General features: G+C 48.9%; 5 protein-coding genes across 5 annotated transcripts; 4 read left to right on the plus strand and 1 right to left on the minus strand.

Annotated features, from left to right (window-relative positions):
• Nucleotides 1–233: 233 nt before the first annotated feature.
• On the minus strand, nucleotides 234–4,182 carry N7529_009727 (uncharacterized protein; the record flags this gene model as incomplete). The annotated part of the gene is made up of 4 exons (XM_057245254.1): nucleotides 234–1,978; nucleotides 2,030–2,143; nucleotides 2,200–3,835; nucleotides 3,889–4,182. 4 exons carry the CDS (start codon nucleotides 4,180–4,182, stop codon nucleotides 234–236), a joined length of 3,789 nt encoding a protein of 1,262 aa, XP_057093517.1.
• Nucleotides 4,183–5,455: 1,273 nt separating this feature from the next.
• On the plus strand, nucleotides 5,456–8,176 carry N7529_009728 (alpha/beta fold hydrolase; the record flags this gene model as incomplete). The annotated part of the gene is made up of 1 exon (XM_057245255.1): nucleotides 5,456–8,176. One exon carries the CDS (start codon nucleotides 5,456–5,458, stop codon nucleotides 8,174–8,176), a length of 2,721 nt encoding a protein of 906 aa, XP_057093518.1.
• A 595-nt stretch (nucleotides 8,177–8,771) lies between these two features.
• N7529_009729 (glutaredoxin) lies at nucleotides 8,772–9,707 on the plus strand (the record flags this gene model as incomplete). Its single annotated transcript, XM_057245256.1, has 3 exons — nucleotides 8,772–8,846; nucleotides 8,939–9,341; nucleotides 9,388–9,707. The coding sequence occupies 3 exons, from the start codon at nucleotides 8,772–8,774 to the stop codon at nucleotides 9,705–9,707; spliced, it is 798 nt and encodes a 265-aa protein (XP_057093519.1).
• Nucleotides 9,708–10,108: 401 nt separating this feature from the next.
• Nucleotides 10,109–11,178, plus strand: N7529_009730 (60S ribosomal protein uL6; the record flags this gene model as incomplete). The annotated part of the gene is made up of 4 exons (XM_057245257.1): nucleotides 10,109–10,154; nucleotides 10,494–10,797; nucleotides 10,877–11,054; nucleotides 11,128–11,178. 4 exons carry the CDS (start codon nucleotides 10,109–10,111, stop codon nucleotides 11,176–11,178), a joined length of 579 nt encoding a protein of 192 aa, XP_057093520.1.
• Nucleotides 11,179–11,686: 508 nt separating this feature from the next.
• Nucleotides 11,687–13,599, plus strand: N7529_009731 (triacylglycerol lipase family protein; the record flags this gene model as incomplete). The annotated part of the gene is made up of 4 exons (XM_057245258.1): nucleotides 11,687–11,758; nucleotides 11,840–11,970; nucleotides 12,023–12,812; nucleotides 12,862–13,599. The coding sequence occupies 4 exons, from the start codon at nucleotides 11,687–11,689 to the stop codon at nucleotides 13,597–13,599; spliced, it is 1,731 nt and encodes a 576-aa protein (XP_057093521.1).
• Nucleotides 13,600–13,699: the final 100 nt, after the last annotated feature.

Below are 13,699 nucleotides of genomic sequence, written 5' to 3' on the forward strand. Positions count from 1 at the left end.
TTGATTGAGACGAAGCTCTTTTGACGGCAAGACTTCGGAAGGCCGAGATCGCCGCTAGGCCGGATTAGTTATGCAATAAGGGCTACACGTGACCATCTATAGGTTTGTACATTATCTTCCAACTTGAACATGCATTGTATAAATACATGTATAATAGGATGGATTGTTTCTATTTCTTTATACAATATCACTCGTTACGAGGCAGCTCAATTCATCTACATATAGATATATCATCAATCATCCGCATCAACCCAGACCAAAACCCCCTTCTTGTCAGAACGCATATCACCCGTTGGAAGAACACGCAGAGTCTTGTTGAAGTAGGTATCAATAACGACCAATTGAGGCTGAATCCACAGCCCACGCTTCGCAGCGAACAGATTGAACTTCACCGTGTGGCGACTGAGAGGCATAATCTGGACAACCGTAGTCTTTGGTCCGCTGAAAGCGAAATGTTCACTGGCTTCCATGACCAAATTGAAAGTAAGGAAGTGTGTGGAGGAGTTCTCAAGCACATACTCCATATGAATAAGTCCTGCCATTGCACTGGATGGTGTTGCTGAAGCCAGAACTCGAGGTTCGCCCATTGGGACCACGAACCGTGGGATATCGAGGACGGAGGCTGTGGTGTTCTCATTAGATTCGGATTGGCGATGCCACTTTATTTCCAATGCACAACTTAGTGCTGTTGGTCTGCGGTCGCCGAGCATTGTCTTCTGGACGTCGAGACAGAAATTCGATTCTCGGAGCTCTTCCGGTGAGAGATGAAGTGTTTCCGGGCTGGCGAGCTCTTCTGGGCCGACGGTGCAGATGGCTCCTCCGTTGGCTTCGAGGAGAATCAATGACATCTTGTCGATTATCAATGGCTCCATTGCAAAGGAAACAACTTTGGAATTGAGAGTCCATTTCTGAAACAAGCCTCCCGCGACGGGAGTGGACCTGTCATCGAGTAGGTCGTCATTGACTGCGAAGAAATTGGGCCACGGCTCGGGGTGGATGGCTGGCAAGAACTCGTAGTTTGCTTCAAATGGTCGGATGAATGCTAGATCCACGGTGATGCTCTTCATAATTGGGGTTTGAATATCAGACACTAAATGGTAAATGGTGGAGACTTCCAGTGTGAAATTTGTCGCTTCCTCGTTATTGGCAAGGACAATCGCGAGGGTCTGTTCGGAAGATCGCTCCATGACTCCTACTGAGCGTTTCAGGAAATGGGACGGCCCTTCGGTCGGTGTGCTGGCACCCGACTCGAGTGGCTCGGTATCGGTGCCATCCAACCACTGGATTTGAGCGGCGGACTCTGTGCCGAAGAGTCTTATTTCAGTCGTCACTTCGGCAGATTCATCTTCTTCGTTGTGTATGCCGACGTGAAGAACCACCCTCTCGTTGGTATAATAAGTCTCCTTCAAATTGGGAACGCTGAGGCGAATTTTTGGAGGCTTAGGCATGACCTTACATCGGCCAGTATCACGATCTTTACCCACCCTTCTGCGAGTGACGCCCTTTTGTGTTTCTTGCCACCAAAAAGACTCCCGCTGATCGGGTTCCGTGATTGCATAACCAAGATCGAATTGTTCTTCCTCAATCAAAATTGTGATCGACGCAACCCGGGCTTCACCAGCTTCGCGAGGGATGCAGGTAAGGTTGAAGATCTTGTTTTGGGAGGGTCCCAAAGTCAGGTCTGCTACCCCGACCAATGTGGCCAGCCCACCGGTCGGAGATTGGATTGTGCCATCAGCTGGGTTACTCGGCTCACGGAGTAGAGTAGTCGAGATGCAACAGGGAGTGGTGGTATCAGCGTCCTTGTTTTGATCAGATTGAATCACCACTGGTCGGAGACATCCCTCAAACACGAGCTTAATTTCTGAGAGCCTAATGGGAGCTGAAGTTTTGTGTGCACAGGATGAGATAGCAAGTTGAACGTGTAGAGGCTCGCCGACGTTGCCGCTGGATTTCTCAAATACCAACGATGTGGTCACTAATAGGGTAAGTCAGCGCTTGTGATCCACCGGATATGCTTCCCACTTACGACTTGTCATGACATCCTCCGCACGCAGGACGAGAGAAGGTTTAGGTTTTTCAACAGGCAGACCTTCCAAGCTCCTGTGGATGTCATAATGCCAGCCAGGTCTAGCTTTGAAAGCTATCGAAAAACGTGAGCACAATATAACAGCAAGAGAATACAAGCCAAATTCTTACTCTTGTTAAGCAACTCCCAATCCACTCGCAAAACAGTCTCACTGTCTTGCACCCTTAGAGCACTTTCTCTAAGAGCCCAACCAAAATTGAGCATAAGATGCCACCAGCCTGACCGTCGCCAGCTTAGAGTGGCCCAAAGCGGCTTGAGAAGACTATGCGCCTCAGCCCATGCACTAACCCGCATATACTCCTCAGCAGTCTCAAGGCTCAAGCTTTCAACTTTTCTGGTCTGATGGCGTTTTGAGAATTCCTCCAGGGCAGCCTTCAAGGTGCTCAGTATCAAAGCAGAATGATCGAAACCAGTTCGACCCTCGTGTGGTGCTTCGGCATGAGTATCGGGAACCAGATACGTATCGTAAAGATAGGATTTATTAGCGAGTTGCGATGCCGGTGATTGTCCAGGTGGCTTGCGATCTTCGATGGGAATTTCAAGCGCAAGTGCTCGGCGAATCATTGTATGCTTCGCCGAGCGATGGAGCCAGTAGCCCTCGTGATGGAGATGTTCCCAAGGCTTGACGCGTTCACCGGTTGGAATTGATTTCTCTGGGAGGGTATAGAGCTCACCGGGCTCTCCAGGAGAAATTTCACTGGAAATGGATGGAATTTCAGCTCGGCGGATAAGTTGTGCCATGATCATCGACCATCTTGCCTCCCAGGCTTCCCATCCGTAATGCTTACTTCCTTTGCCTCTGCGGTTGACGATGTCCTTTACTCGGGTTCTGTGGCTGTTCCAGAGCCGCGCTGCGGCGGTGGTCTGACCTGTCCACAAGAGGCAGCGCATGATTCGAATAGCAAGTGCGTCAGCCAAAAGGCGTGCATCGTTGAAACGAGGATTCCACCCCGCAATTATCTCGAACACTTCGTGTCCAAATAGAGTATCGTACGCACTCTCATAGTTCCGACAGGCTGCGTCCATCTCTTGGCGAAATTCGGCGAAGATTCCAAGTTTAAATTCGTATCGCACATTCCAGCCTTGAGATGACAGTGTCTGAGATGTCCCCGTTGTCGGTGGCGCTGTCGGAGGAGGAATACTATTTCTGTTCCTTTTGCGCCTAGCATGTTTAGAGAGATCTCGATAATATTCCACGATCGAAGGTTGCAGGAGGGAGAAAAGTGATTTGACAAAGTCATGTAACTCGGACGAGGTCGCGTCTGGTGGGATCACAAAGATGGACCTGGGGTCGAGATTCGTTGCTCGTCGAATCCCTGCAATACGGTCATCGATTTCGCCCTCGTATCCGCCCTCTTCTCCATCTTCTGATAACAGAACCACCACAAATCGCGTCTTATATTCAGAGGATTGCCATTCTTTCTTCAGGCTGTTTATCTCAATCTTGAGCTGATTGTCGCGCAACGAGTTCATGTTCGGGTCCAGAGAGAATGGGAAGAAGTTTATTACTGCCGCAGGAACTAGATTCTGGTGTTTTGTCACCCATAAGGGTGTAAGAAGGCCATCTGGGAAAGTCGGAGAGCCTGGTGATAAAGGTGATATGGGGGAATGAAGAATAAAGCGGGTGGTAGAATCTGATGGCTCGCTTCCTTTATCACTTGGGCTAGTTGGTGGTGAGGGGATAGGAGGGTCCGCTTTTCGAGGTGGAAGTCTGCACGACTGCATATAGACCATTAGGAAGATGTCCTCGGTGAATGCCGTGAAACCGACAGTATTGGAATTTTAGAGTATGGACCTACCCGGCCAGAGCTTTTGATACGATAAGCAATATTTGCAGTTGCAGTATTCCCGCTCACATTGACTCTTGATTTCCATGGCATCTGGGAGCCATCTTCTTGTAGGAGCAAGCTCCGCAGCTCCTCCGCAACACCCCCACTCAGAGGGGGGAAGTCCGAGAAGATATGGGTTCCTCTCTCTAACAGTAAAGGATATTCTGAGCTTGCTTCAGAATCACCTTCAGCATCTGCCTCGAGTCCTGAAAGTAGGACCAAAGGCAGATTATGGTTGACGTAGTCTTCGGGGTAGGCGTCCATTGCGGGCAATGGGTACTTTGTGGGGCGGTCACCACATGTCTTGAGTAAGTGCGGGTTCAGAAAGGGTAATCGAGGATCACAGCCATCAAGAAGAGCTATAAAATTGTAGGTCTGTGTCAATACTCCGTGGTGTTCAGGTGTTTGGGTAGGATGACAATGGGTCTGAGATACTGCCGTGGGCGGTCAGGTATGTTTATCTCGATATCGGAGATGATTTGTATGTGTTTGAGAGTCTTCATACACTCAACTCAGGCTATTCTTGATATCTTGGCATAACTATTGCTCGTATTGCCATTGAATGATTGCTTCAGGCACGCCATTTTGGGGCAGAGTATTTGGAATATTTTCTACATGATGTTTCAAGAATGGGCTACTATCCGTCTGCTAGTACCTCGTATACGATACCATTATATATATCTGCACAATTATCACTTTGACAAACCTTCGTGTATAAATTTTAGAATTGTCGAAGATCCTTCAAGTCATAACACATGATGTAATTTTCTATGTATTCTACTCCAATTGATTCATATCTGAGATCTGTAATATGAGGTTGTCGATCCTTATATGTATATAGTCCATAAAGGGGGCATATTTCTAGAACGAATCCGAGTCGGAATTTGTAAAGATCCACGTGGAATCACTCAAATATTTGAGACCCTGACAGAAAGAAAGAGTACTATATCCCTTGATCTAATATGGGGATTGATGTAAATGTATTGTATTTAGATCTTTATATTGATATGAATCGGTCATAAGCAATTTAACCGTACATAAGATGGATCTCGGAAATGCGAGTGCATACATATATCTGCAGATTACTGGAGACTACTGCAGTCTCTGGATCAAGCGGGATATAAGTGGAAAAAATGGGAAATTAAAGATCCATCGAGTAGTGGAGTTGTCTATCACGAACGCTAAAGATCGCCCCATAGAAAAGGGAAAAACAGAGAGAGTGAGAAAGAGAGCCCGTGAGGAACTTTCTGCCCCTCGATTATTTGACCTGTTGAATATCTCTCTCCTTTTACTATATTCATTCACACACTCATTCTCTTCTCTAACTTTCTTTTATTTGCTTTACTTTTCTTATATCGGTTATTACCGAACAGACCTTCATTTTAAACCCATCTTTCTACAAGTCTTATCTTCACTGTAAGGGGGTGTTCTCGCAAGGAGGAAAAAAACAAAAACATTGTCGCATGCAGTGGATCATGCGCCCTGTACCCGTTCGAGTTTGTGTTTGGGAGGTTACACCCCTAGACTATTGAACGCCATGCGTCTGAACGAGAATCTGTCGGCCCCCGTGCAAGCCGAGTCCGCCCTACTCAATCGTCGCCGCCGCCGTAAATCACTGCCCTCGCGCAATGGAAACACAGATCCAACATCACCTGAAGTCATTTCCTCTCTCATTTCCTCTCTTTCCACCATATCTGTGCCATTAAATTCGCACTTTGATACCATCCCCAAGATCGACACCGACTCCGATCCTGGTCTTCCAGAAGTACCAAATACCGCGCCGGTTTACTCTATCCTCCCGTCTGAACAACATGGGTTTGGAATGAGCTACGGGGCTTACAAGCCAGCTGCCGAACCTCCGGAGCCCCCACAGGCCCCATTCCTGCACCCCGATGATGCAGCTTCGTCGCCTGTTATTCGCATGGCCAGAGCGCCTCCATCACCAAAGTCCCCACGATCCCCAAGATTCAAACCCTTTAGAGCGACCGAGTCGACACGTCCGGCCTCCAGGGAATCCTATACATCTTCCATAGCCCAGGAGCCGTCATCTTTCGGAACGATCAGCACAGAACCCGGTCCCCGTGTGTCAACTACCCCGAGTATCGCTTCGAATAGTTCAGGTCGCGCGAAGAGTTTGAAGGGTCAATTTGGTTTCTTGAAAAAATCATCCTCGCGCGAATTTTCCAGTGAAAAAGATCCACAAATCGAGCGCTTACGAAGGACGACTAGCCATAACGACGGGCTGCGACACATCCCGCGCAGCCGTGCAAGCTTGCGCTCATTGCATTCCATGGCGGAAGTAAACGAGAATGCCCGTCCTGCGGACCTTCAGGAAGACCCATATGAAGAAAGAGTGGCCAACTCTCCACCCACTAAAGATCACCAAGTGTTCCACACCCCGGAAGCCGGGAGCCCCGGTGGGATCGGCAGTGGGAGACTCATCCCCACCCGCGACTCATCTCTGCGCCATCGACATAGCCAGTCCTCAGGATCAAGAAAACACCGATCTGCCCGTCACAGTAGATACTCTTCCACAGCGAGCAAGGAGTCTACTGCAGACAATGGGTTACCTGGAACGAGCAACGACGCCGAGCAGGTGACCAGACGCATCCAAGAGTTGAAAGACCAGCAGCAGAAAATTAAGACCGAGTTGGATGCGGATAATAGTCCTGATAGCTCGGCCAAGACGACGCCGGTGAAGCCAGTGAAACCAAAGGTCTCGAAAGCGTCGCGCGTACTAGGTCACGATGTTAACCAGGCTATCATTCATGATGGGCCAGCCCGTGATCAACGCCCACTGAATGAGAGTGCTCCCTCGCCATCTGTGATGACAGGCAAGCTCCGCAGTGGAAACCGACCAGGCGCACCCCTTGTATCAAAGCCTAACGGTTTACCGGTGTTGTCCAAGTCGTCTGCGGACAGACCTGAATCCGAGAGAGCTCGATACAGACAGTCCCTCGAGCCAAATACACCGACTAAACATCGTCGTACCCCATCCGGTAACCTGTCGCATTTGTCAAATGGGCGTCCGTCATATAGCACCGAGCGGCCATCAAGTGCGGATTCAATCGATCTCGCTGTAGACGACTACATGTTCTCTCCTAAGTTGACCCAGAGAGTCATTCACCCGACGACTGGTCGTACTATCGCGTTTTCCGAAGTCGGCGATCCTAAGGGTCATGTCGTGCTTTGCTGTGTCGGCATGGGCCTCACCCGGTATCTCATGGCATTCTATGACGAATTGGCTCGAACGCTCAATCTCCGATTGGTGACATTAGATCGCCCCGGCGTTGGCGAGAGCAGTCCACACCAGGTCGACGAGCCGAGCACCCCTCTCAGCTGGCCAGACGATGTTGCCATTGTGTGTAACTACCTCCGCGTAACCAAATTCTCCATCCTTGCCCATTCTGCCGGAGCAATCTACGCTCTCGCAACAGCGCTGCGGATCCCACAACACATTCGTGGTCGCATCCACCTTCTAGCCCCATGGATCCCACCATCTCAACTATCAATCATCGGCTCCCAAAAAGACCCTGCACCCACCAACGCAGTCCCATACTCCCAAAAGATTCTCCGCGCTCTCCCAACCTCCCTTCTCAAAGTCGCAAACTCAAGCTTCATGAGCGCAACCAGCGCAAGCCTCACAACCTCTCTCCCCAAATCTCCCCGGCGATCTAAACGTAAAGCCGCAAAAGAAGCAGTCAATGCAATCCCAACCCCAATTGTTCCGCCCCTAGCTCCCATCGAAACAAATCTCAATCGCGAAGACACGCTCCAAAATCCCAAGCCAGCCCCCACAGCATCCTACCGCAAAAGCGACGCAACGCTCGCATCCCGCGCCAAGTCCCCAGAAGACGAAGTCGAGCGCCAACGCGACTATGACACTCGTCTCACCTACAAAATCTGGGAACGCGCAACCACAAACGCAAACCCCGCCGTCGACCTGCTCATCTGTCTTGAGCGTCGACAAACAATTGGGTTCCGCTACGTGGACATCACACGCTCGGTCGTCATTCACCACGGCCGCAAAGATCCCCGTGTCCCGGTGGAGAATGTGCAGTGGCTGGGCAAGACGATGAGACGGTGTGAGGTGCGCATTCTTGAAGGCGAAGGCCATGGGCTAATGGCTTCGGCTGGTGTGATGGGGGGTATTTTGACAGAGATTGCTAAGGAGTGGGAGGATTGGACGATTCTTGTTCAGGGGAAACGTCGTGCGACTACTAATCTTGCGCGACCGGGTTTGTCGATTCAGACTTGATTGATTCCCGTTGCTACTACTATTTCGGCCCTGGTGGCCGTGCCTAATCACCCTCTCTAATTTTGTCTGCAACTGGTTTGTTGATATTTCCTGATTTTGCTTTTACTACTGTTGCCCTAAACCTAATGGTGTGTTCATGCCCTGTCTATGATTTTTGCTGTTGACATGGGATCTTGGACAAAAGATGTTTCATTTAGCATAATACCCAGTCATGTCTACTTAACCAATATTCAATCTTTCTAATGTCTACTACTCGTGATAATGTATAGACCACGTCTTTACTGCATAACAAATATACATCCGCCAAGAGTAAAGGCCAAGTATTGACCCCTTAAACCCCACTTCTCCTGTAGTTCGAAGCTCATTGGTATTTATAGCATTCTATTATTCTTGTCAGCATCCTGAAGTTAATAGTTATTCTTTCAGTCTTCGTATAAGCATTGTGGTATACGAAGCATTGCGTAAAGCGGCTCAATTTCTTGGCAGACCCTTGTCACGTTGTCGCGTCCAATTGGATTTTACTACTCTTGTACTCCGTACACCTTGATATTCAACTCTGAACAACATTGCGCGGGAGAACCAAGCAACATTCAAAATGCCTTCACAAAGGCGACTACGATTAACCGTCATCGCCGTCATCGCGTTCCTCGTCTTGACAATCTACTACACCGTACGTCACCGTCTTGGTCTGATCTCTTCCGCGGGCGCTTCGCCAATTTACACTGCATTGCATGAAATAATACAAGGTCTAACACAACACAGGGTGAAACCAGCAAAATTCAAAACCAAAAATTTTACCGCTCAACGCTCGATGCCATGAAAGCTAAAGAAGCGAAGACCGCCAAGATACAAGAGAAGATCCAGAATGCTATGCATGCGCCGGGAGAGATTCCCGCAGCTGTTGCAGGTACTGGTGATGCACTCAGCGCGGAAGTACAGAAAGCTGCTGTTCCCCCGGCAAATGTGAACGAGGACACAGAGGAGATCCCCATCGCGGGACGGACGAAGATGACTGTTCCGAAGAAGGGCCAAGACACGGATATCCAGAAGGAAGACAAAACCGAGACGAGCGAGATGAGCGAAGAAGACAAAGAGCGCGCAGAGAAAGAGAAAAAAGAATCTGAAGCGAACACTGAGCTGAATGATATTTTGAAGAGAGCTCCTGGTGTGTTCCCCTCCTTACTCATCCAGTCCAAAGCTGACCGATCCAGTCATTATCTTCTCCAAATCCTACTGTCCCTACAGCAAGAAAGCGAAGTCAATCCTGCTGGAGCACTACTCTATCCAGCCGAAGCCGTTCGTTGTCGAATTGGACCAGCACCCACTCGGTCCATATTTGCAGGCTTTGTTGGGGCAGAACACTGGACGACGGACTGTGCCTAATGTTCTTGTGAATGAAAAGAGTATTGGTGGTGGAGATGATATTGCGGCTTTGGATCAACGCGACGAGCTGGCTTCGACGCTGAAATCTTTGGGTGGGAAGTGGATTGTGGAGGCTGAGCATTTGGATTTGGAGGAGAAGGGTCTATAAGATTAGTATATCATATTGTAAACCGATTGGAAGAAGGAATTGGGCAGTTTGTATATAGTCATAGCGAATTGATTTACTATAATTGTACAGAGAATGACTACCAGAGAACCTTGGAAGAACGCCCAGGCTGAGTAGATAGATGGGATTAATTCTGCAAGTATCGATACTTAATGCTGTACGATTATAATATACAGTGGTAAGTACTGATACTTTGCATGATAAGACGATAAGGCGATAAAGAACCCTAATCAAAGGCGGTCAGTCCAGAAAAGTGGCCCTAAGCGACGCACAATCCCGTGACCAAATTCAATTTCGCTCCACCACCAAGTCCATTCCGAATTTTGAACCTCCCCCGACAATCGACAACCACACCCCCGGCCAACACCAACAGTCACGTCAAGATGCGGTACATTCACTCCGAGGAACTGCTGCCCATTCTGGACAATGGTGAGCGACTTTCTTTTTCTATTGAAATATTGGAATAGTTGGAATTCTTGGAGGATTTCAAGATATGAAGAGGACCCGGTCGCACACAATATTATGAGGGAACATGGTCAACAGCACATCAAGTCTCGCAAAACGCAAAACGCACCACCAACAACATCAGCACTACGACAGGAGGAAAAATATTGTGTGGGACCGGCGACTCTAGAAATCCTTGATTTGATGCTGAATCCGAATCCGTGAACACCACTCAGATTCAAATTCAGCATCAAATTTCAACTCGAATCCAAGCCAATCCAAGATCCAATTTGAGCACACCACTAACCAGTATTCCCGCTACAGTGAAGGTTCACATTAAGTCCCGTGTCGTGACCGTCGAGGGTCCCCGCGGCAAGCTCGTCAAGGATCTCTCCCACATTGCCGTCACCTTCGGCCGCCCCGAGCAGAACGTCATCTCCATCGAGCTGCACCACGGTGCCCGTAAGGGTGTTGCTACCCTCCGCACCGTCCGCACCATCATCAACAACCTTATGATCGGTGTTACCCGTGGCTTCAAGTACAAGATGCGTTACGTCTACGCCCATTTCCCCATCAACGTCAACATTGAGCCCAACCCGGAGACTGGCCGTGCCTCCGTTGAGATCCGGTATGATTTTGATCCTTGTCATTTGCTAGAAAAAAAAGTGAATAATTCGCAATCAACTTGTTCGCTAACTTCTCTATAGTAACTTCCTCGGTGAGAAGTACGTTCGTCGCGTGACTGCCCAGCCCGACGTCGATATTGCTCCCTCCGCCAACGTTAAGGATGAGCTCATCCTTACCGGTAACTCCCTCGAGGGTGTCTCCCAGAGCGCCGCCGATATCCAGCAGATCTGCCGTGTCCGAAACAAGGATATCCGTAAGGTGAGTTATATACAATCTATCTACTGACAATGGATTCACCTCAACTCTATGTTCTATACTAACATGACTACAGTTCTTGGACGGTCTGTACGTGTCGGAGAAGGGCAACATCATTGAGGAATAAATGTGACGCTTGGGAACGGGTGTCCGGGAGAGGTTTCTTTAATTTCGCCTACTTGCATATAGGGAAGCAAAGCGAAATGTCAAAAACAAAACGACCCTTTTGAAGTTCAATTCCCTTACGCAAATAACGCCTATGATGTAGAAATGCGCCCGTGGCAATCTGTTTATTCTTTTCTTTTAAAATGAAATTATATAATATGTCTACGGGTTGTAGTCCAGTACGGGTTTATTTTACCGAAAGATGAAGATCGAGATCTGGGGAATTTGGTGTCGAGCTCGAGCTCGGACATCATCATTTCTTCGACACCTCAACCCTTCATCTCTTCAACTATTCAACTCCTCACCATCTCAACACCTATACTCAACATTATTCTTAACTTCCAATGCAGTACCAAGAACAAGTCATATCGAAATACTTGAATGCGCATCACATCGGCGTTTGAATGTCTCAATACCGCGTGACCTAGCATGTGAAAGACCGGTCCCGCATGTGCACCTCCGCAATCAAAATGGATTGTCTCGGTCTTTGGATTATGCCAATCTTCAATATGATACTAGATGTTACTCAATTCTGGAGAGATGTGAGTGTTTTATCTAATTTGCATCCCCTCGAGACTGCTCCCCATCTTCAAGAGTAGCATGATCCATATTGACCCAACTAGAAACTACTATCCTGGTGGCACTCCAAGTCCCCTCGAGATCGTCTCTTCCACACCCTAGCCAACGCCCAAAGCTACGAAGAATGGGAAGAAGCAGCGTTCGAGCTGGACGAGCTCCTTAGCAAAGACCTATGGTACTTCCATCATAAATCCAGACCAATTGAACATCCTAGTTAACCCTCCCAGGCGCCAAAACCCCATCAGCCGACACTACGATTACAGACTAATCCTTGGCCGGCTGGAAGCCCTAATGAGCGCCCGTGAATCCGAAGACATCCTAACCCTCGTCAATCTCCTGCGCTCCGGCCTGGTCCGCAATCTAGGCAATATAACCTCGACGAAATTATTCACCCATGCCTACGCAGGCACAAAACTGCTTATAGATGACTATATCACCCAAGTGGCACTCTCAATTCAATACGTGACAGGCGTGCAGCCGACGCTCCCAAGTCTGTTCACTTCCCAGGCCAAATTAGAATTGCTGCATGATACGCGGCAGGCGTTCGGAAGGACGACGCTGCTTTTGCAGGGTGGTTCCGCGTTCGGACTTTGCCATCTGGGCGTTGTCAAGGCGTTGCATTTGCAGGGTCTCCTGCCGCGGATTGTGACTGGAACCGCGACTGGAGCGATGATTGCTGCCCTTGTTGGGATTCATTCAGAGGATGAACTGCTTCCCCTGCTTGATGGGGAGGGGATTGATCTTTCGGCATTTGAGCGTAGAAAGAAGGCTAATGGTGCCGAGGGGAATTCTGATTCTTCGTGGTTCGGGACATTTTACCGTCGCATGAAGCGGCTGTTCAACAAGGGGTATTTGTTTGATGTGGCTGTTTTGGAGGAGTGCGTGAGAGCTAATGTGGGGGATTTGACGTTTGAGGAGGCTTATGCGCGCTCGAAGCGCATTTTGAATATCACCGTTGCGACAACGGGGAAGAATGGAACGCCGAATTTGTTGAATTATCTCACGGCTCCGAATGTGGTATGTCTCGCTTTGATGGATACGCTGATATTGTTCTAACGCCCTACAGCTCATTTGGTCTGCAGCTGTCGCATCTAACGCTTCCTCTGCTACGGCCCTTTACTCTCCGGTGACAATCTACTGCAAAGACGAAACAGGAACAATCGTCCCGTGGCCACACACTCAAGACGCCATATTCCGCCCCTGGCGACATGTGAACTACAACGAAGGCGAATCTCCGCTCTCGCGAATCTCCGAACTCTTTAACGTAAACCACTTCATCGTCTCACAAGCCCGCCCGTACTTAGTTCCATTCCTGCGCTCAGAACTCAACCTCCTGGACAGACAACAAACAGGCTGGAACAATCTCTCCCGCTCTTTGATGCGGCTTATCATTGTCGAACTCAGACACAGACTCCGACAACTCGATTATCTGGGTCTTCTGCCTTCGGCATTGAGCAGACTCCTTATCGACGATACAATTCCAGGACCTAATCTGACTCTGGTTCCGGATTTGTGTTTCTGGGATTTAAGCAAACTGTTCCAGAGTCCAACCAGAGATCGCGTTGCGGAGTGGACGCTCAAAGGTGAGCGTGGTGTTTGGCCTGCTATTAGTGCGTTGAAGGTTAGGGAGGCTGTAGAGATTGAGTTGGATAGGGGGTATCAGCTTGTAAGGAGGAGGAGACCGAGTGATGCTTCTCTCTCGGTTTCTGTGCCTAGGCAGCCTAATATCATGAATGAGGGGGTTCCGAGGAAGAGAAGGGGTGGCAGTGAGAATGAGGATGGGATTCTTGCTGATCGGGAGTGAGGGTTTACTTTAGCTGCGAGGAATTAGAATACCGGAGCGCTTTTATGTAGGCCCTTTAAGGTTCTTTCCCTCATCTTATGGTGATTATAATTGATTGTTT

This window comes from Penicillium soppii (assembly GCF_028829465.1).
Source record: "Penicillium soppii strain IBT 18220 chromosome Unknown utg000007l, whole genome shotgun sequence".
Taxonomy (NCBI): domain Eukaryota; kingdom Fungi; phylum Ascomycota; class Eurotiomycetes; order Eurotiales; family Aspergillaceae; genus Penicillium; species Penicillium soppii.